This window comes from Eleutherodactylus coqui, chromosome 3, assembly GCF_035609145.1.
Source record: "Eleutherodactylus coqui strain aEleCoq1 chromosome 3, aEleCoq1.hap1, whole genome shotgun sequence".
In the NCBI taxonomy this organism is placed as follows: Eukaryota; Metazoa; Chordata; class Amphibia; order Anura; family Eleutherodactylidae; genus Eleutherodactylus; species Eleutherodactylus coqui.
In genome coordinates, this window is record NC_089839.1 from 157,255,358 (window position 1) to 157,278,061 (window position 22,704).

General features: G+C 42.6%; 1 protein-coding gene across 1 annotated transcript in view; it reads left to right on the forward strand.

The window, feature by feature from the left end:
• The window catches only part of CACNA1I (calcium voltage-gated channel subunit alpha1 I), a 459,267-nt gene that overhangs the window by 391,416 nt on the left and 45,147 nt on the right, over positions 1–22,704 (forward strand). The window contains exons 28-31 of the mRNA XM_066596427.1: positions 9,148–9,226; positions 9,317–9,438; positions 10,195–10,515; positions 14,724–14,870. Of these exons, the coding sequence (XP_066452524.1) occupies positions 9,148–9,226; positions 9,317–9,438; positions 10,195–10,515; positions 14,724–14,870 (669 nt within the window). The remainder of the gene's footprint in view (positions 1–9,147; positions 9,227–9,316; positions 9,439–10,194; positions 10,516–14,723; positions 14,871–22,704) is intronic.

Here is a 22,704-nt window from a genome sequence, read left to right on the forward strand (position 1 = left end):
CTGCAGTGGGTGTGAAGGGGGTGTGAGTCAGACCTGCCCCCTGATTGGCTCAGCGCTTGGTAAAGAATAAACCCAGACACTTTTTTGTGATTTTATGCATGTGGTGGTTATATGGCCCTTCTTTTGGGGAAAAAGGGTCTGACAAAATTATTCTTCTGTGGTTTTTCTCTGACATATAGAGCTATTTTTAATACTTTTTGACTTTGATTTTTTTTCTGTTTTACTAGGGGTAATGAGTATAAAAAGTAAAAGAAAAAGATTTATTTTAAATTTGTAGATCTTTATTTTTAAAATTTAAAACTATTTAGTTAGAAGTATATGGCCGAGCTCAGAAATAACTGATAAACCACAAACACGACTGGATGTGATCAAAAGTTATCTAACTTTTATTGACAGGCAACAGTTTTTATAGGGGCACATGCTTCAATTACAATAATTCAAATTTATTATAATTCGTTTATTACTAGAGATGAGCGAACGTACTCGGATAAGCACTACTCGTCCGAGTAATGTGCTTTATCCGAGTACATCTCTGCTCGTCCTGAAAGATTTGGGACGCGCTGCGGAGCGGGGAGCTGCAGGGGAGAGCGGGGAGGAACGGAGGGGAGATCTTTCTCTCCTTCTCTCCCGCCCGCTCTGCCCCGCTCCCCGCTGCGACTCACCTGTCAGCAGCGGAGCGCACCGAATCTTTCAGGACGAGCGGAGAGATGCTCGGATAAAGCACATTACTCGGACGAGTAGTGCTTATCCGAGTACGTTCGCTCATCTCTATTTATTACCAATGGTTCATAATATTAAAATGCAGATATGAAAATACTCTCGGATTACAGGGTGCATATGGCAACGGTTTAGGTTGGCGTGGGCAGTGGGCTGTTTTTTGCAGCTTATTTTTGTAACAATATTTTTGACATCTATATTCCCCATGAAGCCATATAAGACCTCTGTGAGTCATTTACACTATAATTTTTCTTTCTTGTTTTGCATTGTAGCTGCAGCATCCATAGAAACCACTCTTACAGGGGAAAACAGCCCTCCAGTGTGACAATAGTCACTGGCAGAGCTGATGTGGGTGTGCTGCCATGCCAGGGGTCATCACTGATCATGTGATCATGGGGTTCAATAGTGGAAACGACATTTCTGTTTCTTTAAGGCCGACTTCACATGGGTGAGAAATTCGTGTGAGATTTATGCGTTGCACAAATCTCACATGAATATGAACCCCAGTGTTTTGAATGGGGTTATACACGAGTGTTTTTTTTTCCACATTGCACCATTATGCAGGAAACAAATCGCAGCACGTTCTATCTTGTGCATGCTCTCATCCCAAAGTTTTCAATGGGGCTGGCAGCAGTATCACACAACAGGCGAGGTACACTCTATGCAATGCAAGGTCTCCCATTGAAAACAATGGGAGAAACGCCACAACTTCCCCAGAGTAATACGAGGCAATTTTGACCTAAAACAGAGAATTCACATGTTGGCAATTCACGGCCCGATATCCCACTCATCTGTGTGAAGTTAATCTTACTCTACATAATGATCGTTGAGTACTATGTAACCTGCAAAAAAGAAGGCAGAAGCAGAAAAAAACGCTTCTCCTTGGGGTCCTCGGCTGTCACTGACAGCTGAGCACCCGACCTGTGCCTGCTAGATTACAGGAACTTTATTCCCTTACTGTATTTTAACCCCTTAAGGACATGGGCTATTTTAGGCTTAAGGACGCAACAATTTTTGCCAGATTTTCTTCTCCATTTATCAAAAGTCATAACGTTTTTATTTTTCCGTCGACGCGGCCGTATAAGGGCTTGTTTTTTTGTGTGGCGAACTGTAGTTTTTATCGGTGCCACTTTTGGGTACATTGACTATATTGTAAAACTTTTTTTTTTTTTTTTATGATAGCAGGGAGAGAAAACCCATCAATTCTGCCATACATTTTTTATTTTTTTTACAGCGTTAATCATGCAGCATAAATGACACTATCCATTTTTTCTGCGGGTCGGTACGGTTACAACGATACCAAAATTCTTACATTTTTTTAGGTTTTTCCACTTTTCTGCAATAAAAACCCTTTTTTGACATTTTTTCTAAATCGCTGCATTCAAAGTCCTGTAACTTTTTTATTTTTTCATGTACGGAGCTCTATGAGGGCTTATTTTTTGCAAGACGAGCTGCAGTTTGTATTGGTACCATTTTGGGGTACATACGGCTTTTTTGATTACTTTTATTGCGTTTTTAGGGAGGCAAAATGCTTAAAATTGGCATTTTGCCTCCGTTTCTTTAGCGTTATTTTTTACGCTTTTTTCCGTGCACAGTCAAAAGCATGTGCAGCTTATTATATGTGTCATTACAGATGCGACAATACCAAATATATGGGGGTTTAAATTTTTTTAACCTTTTTTTATGCTAATATGAGAAAAAGCATAAAAAAGGGTTTTTTTACTTTTTTTTTTTACATTTTTTTTAAATTCATTTTTTAAATCTTTTTTAAACACAATTTGTGTCCCCCTGGGGGACTTACAAAACTGCCCTGATAATCGCTGTGATAAGGCATGTATCTTATACAGCGATCTCAGGCACTAGCAACACAGGACGCCAGTGTCTGGCATCCTGTTGCTATGGCAACAGGCCGGGCTCTCTGCAATTATATCGCGAGAGCCCAGCAACTTCACAGAGGGAGCGCGCTCCCTCTGTGAACCCCTCCCATGCCGTGATCTACATAGATAGCGGCAGGGAAGGGGTTAACAGCAGGGGGGGGGGCATCTCCCCCCCCCCCCCCCCCGCTGTTGCAGCGGGACGCCGACTGTTACTGACACCCGGTTCCCGCTGCAGGATAGCGCAAGATCATATGTGATCTTGCACTAACCCCAGGATGCAAGTTTACGCCCTGTTGCAGGATGTACCCCGCTGCCTGGACGTAAACTTACGCCCTGGAGCGGGAAGAGGTTAAATACATAGGATTAAAGCCCAGGACCAAGCAACCTATATTTACGGCACTTGGTACTTATCGGGTTAAAAGTGCTGACAGAGACCCTTTTATGCAATATTTTGGTGTAATCCCTTGATTTAGAGTTGAAGGCCTACACTTTAGTCATATAACGATGGCTTTGTGTTTGTTTCACATCCCTAATGGTGCTATACAGAGGCTAAATGCTGAAAATTGTCTCACAACCCAAATATGTCTCACCCAACTGAATACATTTTTTACACCTAGTATAAACTTTATTGCTACTTTTAAGCATTGTCTAACCTTTTACTGCTGCACATTGTGCTTTGACAGCTTACTCTACTGACTGGATATCTTTGTTAGTCCCTTTTGCTTTCTCGCTCTTCTCTTTGTATTCCTTTTGCTTACTTCAGCTATGTCATCCTATAAGAGCTGCCACCTGTTAGATCAATATTCCTCTTCATCTACTATCGATTGCTTCCAATCAACCATCCAGTACTCGCGCCCCTGAGGGAACAGGACTCCTCGCACCAGCAGAATTGAGGACGAGAACTCCAGATGCATTTCATTTTAAAGAGTTGCAGATGACAGAAAGTGTAATGAGATTTATGTCAGTCTCCAGATGGATGAGTTGGCCCCAAGAGAGACTTATTTCTGTGAATCTTAGGCAGGTGATCATTAAGGAGAGAACAAGAAAAAGACAACAGCAATATTGATTTCAGATCAGATCACAGCTCCTACTTCTGACCGGCTGATTTTTACTTCATATTCTTGTTCAAGCATTAGATAAATCTCCTGAGACCGCCAAGTCGACTCGCTGGTATGTTTTACCAGTTTATAGACTCATCTCCACTCTTTCCCCTTTTGTCCTATTTACTATTTGTTCTCCTGAAGTCACTAATTGGCACTAATGCTGCATGACTGCTGTCTCTATTCCCAGCAGCGTCGGGGTCTGTGACAGATCATTTGCCTGTCTGATTGCATTTTCAAGATGCTCCACAATATGGAAACATGTGATGTGTCTGATTATGTTCTGAGATCACACAAACTATGACAGATTTATCCTTTCTCAGCCATGTTAAAGGTCTTGTCAGCAGTGCAATCTAACAATCTATATTCCACCTTTCTCAATCAATTATACATCATTAGCTGCCAGATGAATTGTAACTCTCAGGGCTCCTTCACATGGGCAACAAAATCATATAGTAGTTAGCCACGCAAAAAATCCTAGCTAACTCGTGAGAAAATCATGTGAAAGAACGATTTCCCACTATTAGGTCCCAAGCTTATTTAGCAGTTAAATTGCCCATTCACATGATTGGGAGCTGCGTGTTGCTATAAAAAAAAGTGTTGCTGGTCCAAGAGGAGTGACAGAGATGAAGGAAAGCCCTGGGGAGGCTTCCCTTCATCATTAGGGACTCTCTTTATTTCTGAGGGAAGAGATGGGGTTCCCTGTAAGGGAGAAGGAAGAGGAATTCTTGCAGGTAACCCCTGTAATACCTGCACCTAATCCCTCTTTCCCCAATACAGGGGAATACCTCCACTCCACACTGCAGAGATATCCCTCCAGCTCCGCTGCTGGGGAATTCCTCCGGACCCGCTGCTGGGGAATTCTCCTGCTGCAGGATGGCAGCGGGGAAATCCCTCCAGCCTTGCTGAGATGAAGGGAGTTCCCGGCATTGAAGGGGGCTCCCCCAGGGCTTCCCTTCATCGCTCTCTCTCCCCGCTGTAGGGAAATCTCTTCATTTCTCTTTGCTGGCTGCCTTGCATAGTTTCCTGTAGGTGTCAATGGAGGCCTCTGCAATTCTCTGCCACAGGATAGGTCAAGACTCAATTTTTTTACGCAGCAGGAAATTTTAGCTGCTGAATTCCGACACCGATGTACTATCTTTTTTGGTGTGATTTTTTGACGCGGCTAACAATCAGTCATCTTAAGGTTACATAGGAACCGTCGATTCTATTAGGGCTCCCACCCACTGGCGTTTTTTTCTCCACTGCGATGCAATTCTAAAGTTAAAGTCTCGCATTGCAGTGCGAGAAAAACGCTGGCAGATACCTGAAAATCGCTGGGATATCGCTGCGACATCGCCAGTCTTTTCAATGGGGCCAGCGGCAGCAGCGCTAGCCCCATTAAAAGGATATGGAGAATGCCGTGGACTTCTGCCACAGCTGTGACAGCCATAACAGCTGTGGCAGAAGTCCGGGGCATGCTATCCCATTGCTTTTAATGGGATCAGCACTGCTGCCAACCCCATTGAAAGCAGTGGTTTCTGATAAGCCCCGCAGAATGATTATCGGAGAAGGGCTTGAAATATAAGCCCTTCGCTGATAATTATCAAAAAGTGGTTAAAAAAATAATAAACAAATTACTCGCCTTTCCGGCGCTCAGACGCGTCCTCCGGCTGGCTCCTCGACACTGCTGTCCAGCACTCTCAGCAGATGGGGATTTAAAAATCCCCGCCTCCTGAAAGGGCTGTGCGGATTGGCTGAGGGCTCAGCCAATAGCAGCTAGTGCTTAGCTATTGGCTGAGCGCTCAGCCAATGGCAGATAGCTCTTAGCTATTCATTCATGAATAGAAATATCTTAGCTATTTATGAATGAATTTTAAAATCCCCGCCTACTGAAAGAGCTTAACAGCAGTGCAGGGGAGCCAGCCGGAGGACGCGGCTGAGCGCCGGAGAGGTGAGTCATTTTTTAATTATTTTTTTAACCACTTTTTGATGATTATCGGGGAAGGGCTTATATTTCAAGCCCTTCTCCGATAATCATTCTTTGGGGCTTGTCAGAAACCACTGCTTTCAATGGGATCGGCAGCAGTGCCAATCCTATTGAAAGCAATGGGATAGCATGCTGCGGACTTCTGCCACAGCTGTGGCAGAAGTCCGCGGTATTCTCCATATCTTTTTAATGGGGCTAGCGCTGCTGCCGCTGGCCCCATTGAAAAGACTGGCGATGTCGGAGCGATATCCCAGCGATTTTCTCGCACTGCTCTGCGAGATTTTTCACTTACTTTTGCAGCGCAGTGGAGAAAAAAAACGCCAGGGGGTGGGAGACCTAAGACACGATTTTTGGACGCATGTGACTTTGCTGCAGAAAATAGTCCATGTGAAAGAGGCCTCAATGCCATTAGTTATCAGAGAAACATCTTGCCCCTTATTTAAATGTTGTCATTGTCCCTGTCTTTACTACCTCTTGGGGTAGGACACTCCATAGGTTGACTATGCAGAGAATAGAACCCATGCATTGTTCATTCCGCAAAATGCTATGCTCATGCACACGCAAATACGCATATGCTCATGTGACGCTTGTTTAGAATCCATTCCTATATAGATGACTAAATCAACTTTCCTCCACATGCAATGAGTGTCCTCTGGTCCTTAGTACGGACCTTGGGGAGAACATATCATGTGCCAATTCTTTGTATTGCCCGCACATATATTTATACATGTAACTCAGATAATGTCTAAGGTGTCTCTTTTCCAAGCTGAACTAGCCTCATTTTCTAGCCTCTTGTTAAGAGATACCACTTGTCCCATTTAATCATCTAGTCACATGACTTTGAACTCTCTCCAGCCTTTCTATAGCCTTTCTAGGTTGTGTGCCTCAAAATGAATCCAATACATTACATGTGCTCTTATAAGGGATCTATAGGATAGCACTACATCAAGATCATGCATTTTAATCTCTTTTTTATGCACCCTAATAATTAACTTGCTTTTGCAGCTGCTGCTTGACACTGACTACTGCTGTTTATTTTTCTTGTAACCAGAATGGACAAGTTCTTCTCTTGTTCTATTTTATCCAGTTCAATTCCATTTGATATATATGCAGTAGCTATGATTCCTGTGGCCAAGGTGCATCACTTTACACTGCTTAACGTTAAACATTAACATTAAAATTCATCTGCCATGTTCTTGCCCATGCTGACAGATTATCCAGGTCTTTATGTAATATTTTACAGTCATGCTGAGTTTTAAGCATCTTACAAAGTTTTGCATCATCAGCAAAAATTGATACATTACTTTTAATCCATAAAATCATTAATAAAGACATTAAAAAGAACTGGAACTAACACAGAGCTTTGTGGTAACCTACTGACTATAGCTCATTTTGAGTATGTGCCATTTATAACAACTCAGTACAGCAAGAACAATTGGGTTCACATATACAGACTAAATATCAATATAGCTTACTTAACGTGATAAACAGTGGAAATACATACAAGATATCAAAGGACATCCCAGATATCAAGAAAGTCATCAAAAGAGCATTGTAAAATCAAAAGAAACAAACAGGATATACAAGTAGTATAGCAACAAGATACCGAAAAGCAAAACAATATTATACTTAGCATCCATGGTACGTGGTAAGCAATCTGGGAGGAGTCTTTGTTGTGCAGCGTCTCGTAGGGTGACCCCGGACACAGGGCGTACATTGAGGAGCTGGGAGGGTAAGATGGTACTTACCACGCTCACTCCCAGAGGGACGCGCATAACCTCGGCCAGGGCAGCACTAGCCTCTTCCAGTCACCCCTTGGAGAGGAATACCCAATAAACTTGCAAACAGGGATAAGGGTTGTCACAGGTGACTCCAACGTTCCGATACCCACCGGAATGATCCTCGGCAGTAAAGAAATGAGCTGCAGACTTTGTAACGTACCTCAGGTCCCTGGTAACAATCAGGGCCTGGTAGAACTTTACTTAAAGACCACAATGAGTGAAAGGCACAATTTACACAAGTTGGAGGTGCAGGAAAACTAAACTGTAGGATAACACCTCTGCACTGTGATCCCCGGCATGGGACGGCCCTGTAGGAAAGAGCAATATTTGAATACCCTTACGCGATGATCCCAGACACAAGACGGCTGCGCAGGAACAGTAGTAAGGGACTACCTCTGCACAGGGACTTTGGCCTTGACTCACCACCAACACGCACACGCTCTCTCTCTTTTGCGGGCTCTCATTCTTCCACGGTCATGGCACACAGAGGATCAGGAACTGCTCTTCTTCCTTCATTCTTCACCATATGGGAGTTGAAGGTACCCCCATGTGGCTGGCACTCTCAGGAACCCAGAAGAACAGACCACAGACTCGACCTCCAAGAATGGACCTTTTCCTGCTCTCACACACTCCTATGTATATTCTTAGTCATACCACATGACAGGACAAATGGATATATTGCAAGCATCTCCCAGTCTCTAGCAAACACTTAACCCCTGACTTGCTGGAGCTGTGCAATACACATTGCAGAATGACTAGGCAATTTGCCCAGCGCATCTACAAATGACATGTATGACATTATGGAGGGGGCCAGAAATAGATGTACTGGGCCACTATAGTTCATTTTTACCAGGCCCAGAGGCCAAGTGTAAACTTCACCAACACTCTTCCACGTTCGACTCCTCCTGCCTTTGTCTGCAGTGAACTTATAAACCATGGACAACACTACATAATATTTCTACAAAATTATGCAATGAGACATTTTGCAGCCATTCTGTCAGCTGTTGTAAGGTAAAATGTTTCTCTTATCTGTTAGAGAGGAACTGTGCAGGTCAGAACATTTATTATCCCTTAAGGAATGCAAGCAGTGTTCAACTAAACTAGCAATACATGGATAATCAAGTCAACCATAGTTCCCAAGAATGTGATTAAGGAATCTTTTCAAGTGGTAACCCGTGCAAGGTGTAAAGATAAGGGCCTTCCAAACTATGAGTATACATTTAATATATCTCTAAGCTTCTGGCCATGAATTAAAGGGATAGAGGCAAAATACTCCTTCCGTACACAGATGGTTAAATAATTTCTTTAGATTTCTACTTTCTAGTCTTAACATTATTCTGTTTCCACATTTGCTTCATTGCTTCAGTTTGGAAACAGATCATATAGAACTTCATTGACTTATAGTGGAGCCATCGTTTTTTACTGAGTTCTAGAATTTTGAATGTTGCTGAGCCCTAGTATGGACCATTTTCCAATTGTTGTTGCATATTCATCTCTACCTGCTTACCAAGAGCAGACTGAAGACCATGTAGTGCACCAGAAGTCATCAGTATAAAGACATTGCTTACATAAGACTTTGTCTCTAAACTTAAATTTGTTAAAAAATGTGATATATAAAAACATTGAATTTACCCGTATTACTATATATGACATCATGTGTTCTTATGATTGTGTGTTGTATGTTTATTTTTGTATTGTTTCAGGTGGGAAACCTGGGTCTGCTCTTCATGCTTCTATTCTTTATCTATGCAGCTCTGGGGGTGGAGCTGTTTGGGAAACTTAGTGAGTAATTAAAAAAAATTAGTTTCTAAGCATAAACCAGGAATTATTGAACACAAGAGTAATCTGTACACTTTGTTGTTTCCAATAAAGTCTGCAATGATGACCATCCATGTGAAGGAATGAGTCGACATGCTACTTTTGAGAACTTTGGAATGGCTTTCTTGACACTTTTTCAAGTTTCCACAGGAGATAACTGGAATGGAATAATGAAGGTAAGTCATTTTGTCTATGTCTAGTATTAGATTTTGTCACCAATTAGTCCCATAGACTCATGGGGCAGGAGCATCTTGTGCGTACAATGTACTGTAGCTTTTGAATGATAAAAGGATGGAATTAGATATGTGGCTGCATTATGGTCTATAATAGAGTGTCCATAGAATTGTACTGTAGGTATCCATGGGGACCATTGTGGTGCCATACAAGGTCTGTGCAAAAATATAAAAAGAAGTCAATTTAAAGGGTCTGTCCACTTAAACAAATGCTTTTTGTTAGACTAGTCCTTCAACGTTAAGCTGCTGTGATCACAGGAAGGCTTGCTATCTGATGCCTCAGCGGTAATCTGCATGGAAACTCTGCAGATACGGTTCAGTTTCCTGAATTGCCACCTTGGAGGAATTTAAGTGTTGCACATTCTGCAATGAAATCAATAAAATATCTGTGTAATTACAGGTCCTTCGGAGCGAGAGACACTCTTTGTAGCTGTTCTGGCTAATATATGCGGGTCCTGAACAGGACCATAAGTAAATTAGCTCACAGTAATTGGAGACAATGTTCATTTTCTTTCTTCACTAGTTTACATTCTGGCCAAATTTCCAAGACGCATAATATTAATTCAGTGAGAATGATAATATGTAAATACTATAAAATTGGCAGTGAAATATCTTGAACTGTTGGCAACAATGAATATTTTATATATTTGTTAGAATGAAGCAGTGGGAATCTCAAATAACTTTTGTGATCTGCAACAGGACACACTACGTGACTGCACCAGTGATGACCGCAGCTGCTTGAGCAACCTACAATTCATCTCTCCTCTGTACTTCGTAAGCTTTGTGCTCACAGCTCAGTTTGTTCTAATAAATGTGGTGGTTGCAGTATTAATGAAGCACCTGGATGACAGCAATAAAGAAGCACAGGAGGATGCAGAGCTGGATGCTGAAATTGAAATGGAGTTGGCTCATGGCCTTTGTTCTCAAACATCACCTGTTTCTGCTCTTGATAATGGAGGACGGGGAGGAAGACCTGCTACCGAGGGACATCGTAACTTGAGGTGCTTTTCCCCAGCTCAGGTAAAAGATGGAGAATTACATATTATAAAGCTCAGCTTACACATAGTAGATGGCTTACAGAGTATCAGCATCTAAAACCTGCATTGGAAACACCACAATGCGTGTGAATGGGACTATAGAAATCCTATTCATGTGCAATCTGAATGGATTAGAGCAGTTCTTCCCAAAGTCCAGTCCTCACAACCCCGCAACGGGTCATGGTTTGAAGATATTCTACAGAGAACACTTGTGGTACTGACAATTACATCACTTGTGCAAAACCGAGGAAATCATGAAAACCTGACCTGTCATGAGTACTAGAGTTTGGGAAATGCTGGATTCGGGTGGTTTTAGATGGCCGTAGGCACAACGATACTCACTGGCACGGAGCATAGTTGCGCCTGAATGAGGGAAATTTCTTCCCCATTGCCGGCTTTTCAAACTCTATGCCATAGCACAGGAGCTTGAAGAAAACAGCATTCAAGAAAGACAGGGCAGGTCCTATCTCTTCTCAGCCATAGTAATAAGGGGCAAGAAACCCAATAGTAAAAACGAAACCAATGAAATCCATTGATATCAGTGGTTTTGCTTAGTCCCGTTATGTGACCATGATTATCACGGCCACATAAGGGGAGAAAATTATGTTCGTCTGAAACTGCCCTTTGAGGATGTGCTGTAGATTCTCATACCTGTTCCAAGTCCAATCTAGTGCTAACCTCGCCTTTTTTTTCAATTAAATTATGGAAAATCCATATGCATTCATATAAAAAACAAAATCTTATGCTGCTTTAGGGCTTAGTCAGACGGGCGCTTTTCGCGCGATTTGCTCATGCGTCCGGCGATTTTTTAAAACCATTGCTTTGCAAAGGTATCGGACACATGAGCGGTTTTTATGCGCTCATACGATAAATTATAGAACAGAAATCGCAGATCGCACCTATCTGCGATCTGCGATTCCTGTTCTCTTCTCTATATGCGCTCAATGGGGCCGGCGGCAGCAGCGCCGACCCCATTGAGAACATATACTAGACAAATCATTCTTCTCTGCCACAGCTGTAACAGCTGTGGCAGAGAAGAACGATGTTTGCCCATTGAATTCAATTGAGCCGGCAATACAGCCGGCTCCATTGAAAGCAATGGGCTGCCGGCGTGCGCAGGATGAATTTTCGGGAAGGGCTTAAATATATAAGCCCTTCCCTGCAATTCATCCAGAAATGTGTAAAAATAAAAAAAATATATATACTCACCTTGTCCCGGCAGACGGAGTTCAGCCGCGGCCGGCGGCAGTTCTCCTGAACTGCTCTCTGTAGTATTCAGCAGCCGGGGATTTAAAATCCCCGCCTGCTGAATGAGCTGCCTCTGATTGGTCATAGCCCGACCAATCAGAGGCAGCTCTCACTCCCACCAATTCATGAATTCATGAATGACAGCTTAGAGCTGCCCCTGATTGGTCCCTGCGCTGAGCCAATCAGAGGCAGCACTCACCCATTCATGAATTCATGAATGGGTGTGATTGAGAGCTGCCTTTGATTGGTCAGGCTGTGACCAATCAGAGGCAGCTCATTCAGCAGGCGGAGACTTTAAATCCCCGGCTGCTGAATACTACAGAGTATACTCCGTCTGCCGGGACAAGGTGAGTATACATTTTTTTTTATTTTTACACATTTCTGGATGAATTGCAGGGAAGGGCTTATATATTTAAGCCCTTCCCGAAAATTCATCGTGAGATTGCCCGCAGCGCATTGCTTTCAATGGAGCCGGCTGTATTGCCGGCTCCATTGAATTCAATGCGCTGGACAGCTCCGGCCCGTTTCTATTGAAAGGCAGCTAGGAGCAGTTTTTTGGTGCGATTTTTCGGCCCCGGTCACGCGATTTGCGGATGCGCATCCGTCATGCGATCCGCAAATCGCAGGAAAAAATGCCCGTGTGACTAAGGCCTTTGAGTGTTCTCACACTCTGAAGATATTTCTTTCAAAAAAAGTGTGAACATGGAAAGATAATCGTTCAGTTTAAAGGCAGTTTCGGATGGCCGTTGGCACAACCACACTTGCCGGTAAGGAGTGTAGTTGTGCCTGAAGAAGATTTCTTTGGAACCTTGACGGCCATTCAAACTCCACGTCATAGCGCAGGAGTTTGAAAAAAATAGCGGTAAGATAAGTGATACCCCATCTTTCCTGCACAATGTATTTACGTCATGCAGGGAAGATAAGGCAGGGCCTATCTTTTCTCGGCTTTAGTATTAACGGGTGGAAAAGAGCTAGTGAAAACAAAACCACTGAAATCCATTGAAATCAGTTGTTTCATTTTGTCCCATTGTGCGGCTGTGATTATCATCTGCAACTGCCTTCAACACGAGCCAACAACTGAAGGATGACCGAGAATTGTGAGGTCCTCGCTCGTTGATCAGTTTCGACCAGCATGAAAACTAGCGCCGGCTTGGACATTTATTGTGACATTTAAATACTATTCATTCAGTGCTTCATATAGGAATGCGAAACACTGAATAATAAGTGCCCGAGGACTGCTCCATTCTCAACGACAATGGTGCAGTCTAAACCGGCTGCTCCAGGTGAACAAGCTGGTGATGACGTCACCAGCTCATTCCGTTGGCCAAATGAGAATAGTAAGATTCTTGACCCGTTTAAAAGGGCCATTCAATACTAATGGAGTGTACCAATGAAATACCTGTATTACCACATATTAATTACATGAAACTAGCATTCCTGTGTTTGGTCCTTGTATGTGCAATCATACACAGATAGCTGTCAATCACTGATAGCTCTGCCCATTGGATTGTTTAGCTCAGGATGTGTAGAGATATAAAGGAATAAAATACAGGTTCTACTGAATCTTTCTCCATAAAACTACATATCAATCTTTTCGGCTCCTCCTGTTCTACAACATCATGCCTGCAGTTTGGACAGCGAGTTTGTGCTGACAGATTCCCTATAACATTTATATTCTGTTTTGTGACAGTATCAAAAATTGTAATCTACCACTTAATTCAGGGTTCACATGAGCGTGTTTTTGTGCGTGCATACGGATGCACAAAAACACGCTTCTATTTGCAACAATGCATTCCCTATGGTGTGTTCACATGTCCGTGCTTTACTGGTGCGTGCCTGCAAAGATAGGACATGCGTGCACCATAGGGAATGCACGCATTGTTTTCAATGAAGCCGTGGCTGCTGCCAGCGGCTCCATTGAAAACAATGGTCTACCGGCACCCCTGCATTCTTTTTCAGGGAAGGGCTTTACATATAAGCTCTTCACTGAAAAAGAAAAATTTTAGTGTAAAAAAAAAAAATACAGGCATTCTTTTCAATTGAGCTGCTGCTGCTGTCGGCGGCTCCTTTGAAGACAATGGTCTGCCACCACCACTGAACTGTTTTTCAAGGAAGAGCTTTACATATGAACTCTTCCCTGAAAAAGAAGCATTTTAGTGTAAAAAAATAGAAAATTACTTACCTGTCCGCCGCTGCTGTGTCCCCCACGGGGAGGAAGAACACATCTGCCGCACGGCAGATGTTTCCTTCATCCCCGCTAGTTAAAAGAATTCCCTGCTGCTACATCTGCCACATCTGTAACAGATGCAGCAGAGAAATTCTTCAATTCTCTACCGCAGCTGTCACACATGTCAGCTGCAGTAGAGGATTCTGCTGCCGGCAACTGATTTCAGGAAAGGGCTTTAAATATAAGCCCTTCCCTAAAAAACAAGTAAAACTGGTTTAAAAAACAAAAAAAATAGATACTCACCTTCCTTCAGCTGCCGGGGCTCAGCCGTGTCTTCTCCTGCTGTCCCCTGCACTGTGGTGCTGATCTATCAGCAAACGGGGATTTAAAATCCCCGCCTGCTGAAAGAGCTGAATGTGATTGGCTGAGGCGCAGCAGCTGCATACACGCGTGTTTTTGCTCGTACCTAGGTGCGCACGTATGTACGCACCTAAGTACGCACAAGAAACGCTTGTGTGAACCCACACTTAGTATCACAAAAAAATTATAAATAAAATGGGTTGTCCAAGAAATAGAAAAAAAAAAAAAAGCAACGATATATAGAGTCGTTTAACTCATGTCTAACTGCTCGTTTTGTCTAGGGGACACTTATTGGGGAATGAAAATGACCAATAAAAGCAGAACCTGTCTACTTTTATTTCTACAGTTTTTCATGTTGCTTCTCTTTATACGATATTATCATAATATTAGTAATGTCATGATCTCTAACTTCCTAGGAGAACTTGTGGCTGGACAGCGTTTCTTTGATAATCAAGGATTCATTTGAAGGTGAATTGATGATTATTGATAACCTCTCTGGCTCTGTTTTCCATCACTACTCCTCACCTGCAGTGTGTGAAAAGTGCAACCACGACAAGCAGGAGGTAAGAGTTGTCTTGTGTTACACCTCTAATGTTTAATAACCTTGTGAATACATGAGCAACGCAAAGTACAGACCAGCAATGTGTAGTTTACTACTTCCGTTATTGGAAGTATATCGTTCTGTTTGCATGCCAGCCTGTAAGAATATCCCTGCTTAGAAGCAGGTAACATGTCACATATAATAGACCACTGTAATATCGTACACGGAGAAAAGGGTACAAACACAGGTTGTTGATTTGCTGCTGATTTTGTCTCAGGTTTTGGTACAGATCTGAAGCAGATTTCACTCTTTCAGGGCTCAGTCACACGGCGCATCAGCACCCGTACACAAGTGCCAATGCTGCCGTGTGACTGAGCCCTCACTGCAGGAGGAAGACGGCCGCACCTCAAGATGGACGTCCCTCTGCAGCGCTGAAGAAAAAACACATGACCAGCAATGAAGCCGGTCACATGTTCTTTCTCCCGGCGCTGCAGAAAGACGTCCGTCTTGAGGTGCGGCCGTCTTCCTCCTGCAGTAACACGGGCGCCGATGCGCCCGTGTGACTGAGCCCTCACTCGAATTCAAATTGCTGCAGATCTGCACCAAAATCCATAACAAAGTTTGCAGCAGACCAGCTACATGTGAACGCACCCTAATTATGTTGTCCCCTATAAGTACCATTGTATAACTGATGTGGATACAGTGCTTTACATCTCATGCACTGATTCAGAATTACAGCATGTGCTATACCCCAGAGCTGCATTCATAATTCTGCTGGCTGCAGAGCTAAAATCTCCCAGCAGTGTATTTTTTTAATAGTGTCTGCACAGTGCATCCTGGGAAGTGTAGTCTTTTCACCAGGCAATGTACAAAAATGTCATGATAACTCTTGCTGCATTATATGAGAGCAGTTAAGCTTATAGAAGATGTGTCTGATAAACTTGTTAACAGTTTCCAGTGAATACCAGGAGAATTGTAAATGCAGCTATATTACAAGCAGTAACCTATGATTAGTACTAGGGGAATGATTATTTTTACTTTGTCGCTTCTTTCTACGTAGATTTATCTTACATGTAACTTTCAAAACAACACTCAAGGTTGAAAGTCTACTTTAAAGGGGTTTTCTACTACTAAGCTATTGGTAATCTATCCTCAGAATAGGTCATCAATAGTTGATCGACGGGGATCTGCTGCTCAGGACCCCAGCCAATCCATTGATTGAAGTGACAGCGGTGCTCAGGTGAACGCCTGGCCACTTCCGTCCATACCAGACATAGAGAAGTATATTGTACAACAGCTGTGCCTGATATAGCAGATTAATCTCATTCACTTGAATTGGACTGAACTGCTCTCAGGCTGCTTTAACACAGGCAAGAAAATTGTATGGGATTTGTATGTTGCGAGACGCACAACTCTTGCGCGAAGATAAACCCTATCTTTTTTATTGGGTTCACATACATGAGTGATCTTTCCCATGTTGCATCATGGTGCGGGGAAAAATCGCAGTACTTCCTAGCTTTGCGTGTTCCCTCGAAATGCCTGACCCATTTTTTCCAATGGCAAAGAAAAGCACATTGCATGGCATGCAATTTGCATGCCATGCGACCCACACTAGAGGATCGTAACTTTACTGAAGAAATGAGGAGAACAGTCTCCTATACAAGTCAATGGGTCTCCTCTTGTCCATTGTGTGATGCCCATGAGGCTGCTGTAAAGCATATTTCTAAATACTCCTAATGCTGCTAAATGGAGCTCAGGCAGGATGGCCGCCCCCACAGTCATGTACAGACTGCAGAATAAAAAGTTCTACTATCAGAAAACAAAAACGATTAAAAAAATGGAAAATGTTTCACTATCTAGTTTTACTGAATACAAAAAAATTTGGGTGATATACTCCCTTTTAATCAGCTGTTTGACGGGGAGCCCAGTCAACTATTGATGATGCACCCTGAGGATACATCAGCAAGAGTTGAATCCCGAAAAACCCCTTTAACAGGATTATGCAATCCCTGTGGATTTGATTTCTTGTTCAGCAGCTACAGAAGGTCATACTTTCTGGCCGCTGAAGAAGAAATGTAGTATTACATGCCAGCCATTCAAAAAAAATGCCCAAGCGATTAATACATGTACTGGTTGGGTCAGCCACAGCTGATCTTAGTTAGCGCCTCTATACTCTGACTATCCGAATGGGATCCCATGAGGAGGGCGGCCTTTATGACATCTATATTCTCTAGTAGGGCGTGCAGAAAGGTGGTACACCCCCTTTAATAAAGATGCATTATGAAAATGAACTCTTCCACAAAGTAGTACAAATAATATCTTTAGGGAGATCCATTTGGATAAATAAACCTACAAATAATGAGAACACAACAAACATATTAAAATGCAATCAAACTTAATTCATAATGTTGTTAAAAGATCATTATGTGTTACAGAAATGTGAACACAATGATTAGGTGGAATGGAAATATCATTTAAGGTTAGAGAGTGAAACTAGAAGCAGTAATAACAGAACAAAGTGAATACACTGTAAAGCACTGGAGTTCTCTACTACAAGTCAAACCCAATAGGCCAGGCTCACTCCGCAGTTTGGTGCAGATTTTATTTGTGTAGATGCAGCAGAAGAAAAAAATTCTACAGGGAAAATGTGACCTTTCTGATCCAGTTTTTTTTTTTTGCTGGTTTATGCATCAAAAGTTGCACCAAAATTTAAAAAATGCATAAGCAACTAGCCGGAGTAATGAGCAATTATTTCACTTTTCTTATCAAATATTTTGAAAGATCTTGCCCATTGTGTTGCCAATTGGTAATCTCCATGCATATTCATTCCATGTACACACCCAGATACTATACAAGTGCTTGACTGCTTAACACTTGTAAACCCTTAGGCACACAAGCGCATAAATGGCGATAGCGTTTTTACCCCCGCTCCGTATAAGTGCCTGAATCGGCATTTTTCTGCGATCACGGCCAGCGTTTTCTCGTTCATTCACACGACCGCGAGCACTGTTTTTAGCGAAAAAATACTCCGCCCCCTGGAAATCCCTTGCACTGCCAAAATCCTCTGGATGGCCTCTAAATCCTATATAGAGGCACTTGGACGCTGCAAAAATGCCTCCCCCTCCCTTCTCTTTCCCTGCTTCCATAGGAGCCTATAGGACCCACCGATGTATATTGACCGAAAGATCGTTCCAGAACAATCTTTTTGCTAAGCGTATATGCACCGGACGCATATATGTTCTAATTTTAACGCTGCCAGCGTATTTACGCGCCATATATTCGCCTGTGTGAACTGATGCATTGAAAATCAATGCCCCTCATGGGAGCGTATATATGCCCGGGCATAAAAACGCGCCATATATGCACTCGTGTAAGAGACTTTAGAGTAAGATTATCTTTTTTAATGTCTTCCACTACTGATGCCTTACTGTAGGCTGGGCACTCAATGATGTACATGAAGCAGTTATGATCACAGGCATCCACTAAGTTCCACTATATGTGGAACCTCAGTGCAACAGAGGCTTGGATTGTAGGGATGGCAAAAGGGGCTATTGCTGACTATATCTCAACTTTTTACATAAACCTTGAACAGAAGAGATGTCTATGCAGTGTTTAGTTATATAAATGACTGAGTTGGATTTCTTTACTCTTTGTTTGGAGCTCCAATGCTCCGTCCTTCTGCACTGCTAACTTAAAGAAATTCAGTGGCCAACTATTCATGTTTATTGCTGTAAAGGGGTTGTGTGATAATAAATATTTTTAAAGGCTGTGCAGTTGAAATAATAAAAAAGACAGTATACTCACCTGTATGTGCCCCCCCCCCCCTCCCGGGACACAGCTAAGCCACTGTCACTACCCTATTCTCACTTCCATTTGTGGACAGCCAACAGTCAGGTGATCAAACAGAGGCCACAGTCAACTCCTGGTATCATAGCATCCAGGATGTGAACACTGATGCCAGGAGTTTAGTTGATGACACTGAGGCCTCTGATTGGCCGCAGCAGACACCAGACTGCCGGGGGTCGACCATGGACACAGATGAGCACAGGGCAGCGAGAGCAGCTTAGCTGAGTCCTAGGAGGCTGAGGACAAGTGAGTATAATGTATTTTTTATTTTCTTACCTACCTAGCCTTTAAAAAAATTGTTAGAACCACACATCCCTTTAAGGTACCTTTATTTGTAGTGGTTTTCTTGCGAATAATTGTGAGAAACAGCGAATTCAGCCAATAGTTATCCCTGTGATTGTTCTCAGCAAGTGAAACCAAGTAACCTTGTAGATATGATACTTTTTAATGGCTAATAAAAAATACATGATGTTATAGCTAGCTTTCGAACCAACTTGGGGCTCTTTCTCAGGTAAATGGAAAAGATCCGAAGAGGCATATATATATACACACATCCCTATACTGAAAATCGGTTGATCGACAAATATACCTTAAATGGGACAGTTTCCACGCTAAACACATCAAAAAGTCCATTGCCTACAGCCAGGCCATCAGATACAACCAGATCTGCTCCAACCCAACAGGGAGAGAGGAACATCTATACCATCTTAAAAGGTAATTTTAAAATCAGCTACCATCCCACCTCAATTGATAGCCAAATCACCAGAGCCACCAGGATGTCAAAAAATCAACTACTCCAATACATAGAGAAGGAAGGAAACAGTTGTGTACATCTAGTAGTACCTACAATTCACAGCTAGAGGTACTAAGGAAAATCGCAAAGAAACTCCATCATACCCTACACAAGGATGACCATCTGAAAATCATATTCCCAGACCCTCCCCTTCCGTGTTACAGGCAACCTCCAAATGATAGGAATTTTATCATCAGGAGTGCATTGCCCTCTGACATGCAAAAAGGAACTTATCCCTGCAATGTAAAGAGCTGCAAGACCTAATATAAAGAACATATGAAAGTTACTGCATTAAAAGGCAATTTCAAATCCCAGCATCACAGAAGGATCTGGGAATACAAGTTCAGAACCACCTTAGACACTTTCAACAAAGGCCTAAATATTTCCAGAGGGTTCATGCTTGACTGTGAAGTATGAGAAATCTATAGCAGAGATACCACACAGGCCTGGTAACCCCCTAATACTAATTGAGGGACCATAAAACTTTCAGATCCTTATCAGTGGATTAATTAACCATTTACTCCTCTACTCATCCTGTTTCGGTTTTGTTCTAAGTGCAGATTAATCACACCCCATCTGCGCCTTTTCTTTTATATATATATATATATATATATATATATATATATATATATATATATATATATATGCCTGAGGAAGAACCCCAAGAGGTTTGAATACTTGCAATAACATCATGTATCTTTTCTAGCCATTAAAAGGTATCATATCCACAAGATTACTTGATTTCTCTTGCTGAGAACAATCACATTTTGCTCTACTGGCTAACACCGTACCAAACCTTTTTCACGTTAGTTATCCCTGTATATGCGGAAACCAACAGAGTGACAAATCGCTCACTTGTCAGAGTTGCTTGATTTTCAGCTCACCTAAAAACTAAGCGACTATCGGCCCGGGTAAACAGACCATCATTCATCTCTTCATCACAGTTTGCAGTAAATGGAGGAGGCCAACAGAAAGAGATATCTGGCGGCTACGTCTCCATTCTCTGAACGATTATTGCTCCTGTGGGACAGTCCCATGTAAAGTAGCCTATGTTGCCATAAGCAGATTTTATGCACCTCTGGCTCTACTTACTGCAATTTGAGAATAAGATGGGGCTTGTTGTAATATTACATGCTCAATCCTTGGTCTCCCAAGACTAGGCTTTGGTGAACAGCCATGCTGTCAAATACTAGATTGCCCTGCAATATAGTTATTCAGTCAATCCATTTTTGTTCGACTCCTTGGAACTTCACAGTGATGGTGTCTGGACCTTCCCCCTATTACTTTAAAGTTAGCCATTTGAAACTCCCACCACCCTCACCAAACTTTTTGCCTTTATGTAGGGCCATCTTATCCTGCATAAACTTTAAGGGTGGCTTCAGTCTACCAAATTTGTGCACTGTTTTGCGTGCTCAAAATTTGTGTATGCATTGCGCAGAGATTAGAGCCCATTGTCTTCAATGGGTTTATTCTCACGATTCTCTTTTGCGTGTACATTTTATTCACATGAAAAAAAAAGCAACGCTTTATTTTTGTGCACATTTGTGCAGGTAAGGCACCATAAGAGTCTATGTGGATGCACATTTACCTGGCAAATTGCACAATGAAATGTCGAATTTCACTGGGAAATCGATAACACCGGGGATTAATTAGGCTGTGCCGATGTAAACTATCCCTGGCAGTGCAGAAAGTAGAGCAAAATGAGCTATACCATAAGCAATGACATAACCTTCACAGCGCAAGAGGTTGCGCTATCACAAGAATATTTTTTGCGCATAGGTCGTCTGAAGCCACCCTAAAGGTACCAGACTGTGAATGCCCAGTCTTGCTTATCCAGTCTGCACACACTGTCTGTAGAGTATAGAAAGATGCAAATATTGTCAATTAGTGCAGATTTTGTTGCGTGTTTAACTTTGGAATTTGTTCAGCGGAACATCTTGCAGAATTTGTTGCATTTTTTTACACAGACTTTGGGTGGTTTCAGATGCGCTTAGGCACAACTATGCTCACCAGCACGAAGTGTAGTTGTGCCTAAATCAGGGGAACTTCTTTCTCTTCGCGGGTTTTCAAACTCTGCGCCAGAAAGCAGGATTTTGAAAATATCCACGAGAAGAAAGGTGCTGCCTGATCTTTCCGGCATGCAATATTTACGAAGTATAGGGCAGGTCCTATCTTTTCTTGGACGTATAATTACTGGGTGGGAATCCAGCTAGTCAAAACAAAACCACTGAAATCCATTGCAATCAGTGGTTTCGTTTTGTCCTGTTATGTGGCTATGATTATCACCTTCGCCTGAATTCGCCCTTTAATTACAGAAGTCCAACTTTTTGTATGTTCGAAATCCGCAACAATAATTCCTCAAGAAGTCTTAATTATGCAGCAGAAGGCTTTTCCGCTGCGAATTTAATCTTGTGGCTTTGAAGTAAAAACACATGGCTTTTAAACGCGTGCGGAATTCAAGCTCCGTAGGGATAATATTGTGATGCAGAAATGTCCATGCGAACTAATTCCGTCCCGTGTGAAGGTAACACAGAGGAAATTAGACATATTGGTGTAAATTCAGGAAGAGAATAGAAATATCCAGAATGCTACCTAGCCGGTGTATATGTAAAGACTTGTGCAAAGACTTGTATTACTTTACGGACACAAATTGTAGGGGAACATATTATCCCTCGCTGCCTTCTAGAATCTACGTAAACCATTAGAGATGAGCGAGCATACTCGTTAAGAGACAATAATTGAGTGAGTATCGTCCTTTTCGAGTAACTGCCTGCTCATCGGAAAAGATTCAGGTGCCGGCAGGGGGCGGGGAAGTGCGGGGGGGCGGGAGGGAGATCTCTCTGTCTGTACCCCCCCCCCCCTCGCTCCCCTCTGCTCACTCCCGCAACCCACCGCTCACCCCCAACCGCTCACCCCCACCAGCACTCGAATCTTTTCTGACTAGCAGGCAGGTACTCGAAAAGGACGATACTTGCTCGAGTATTGTCCCTTAACGAGTATGCTCGCTCCTCTCTACTTACTAACACTAAGGCCAATAGTGGGATGGGAAATACAATCTATCTGCTGGAAACTAAGGATATCTGAGGGCCGTGGCACACAGGCTGTTCTAAAACTCTGCAGTCTAGAACTTGAAGCTGACGAGAAATAAACCAGTGGTCTTCATTCACAGGGGGAAACCAGAGCAGCAAAAATTTCATTTCTGCACTTTAAAATTAAA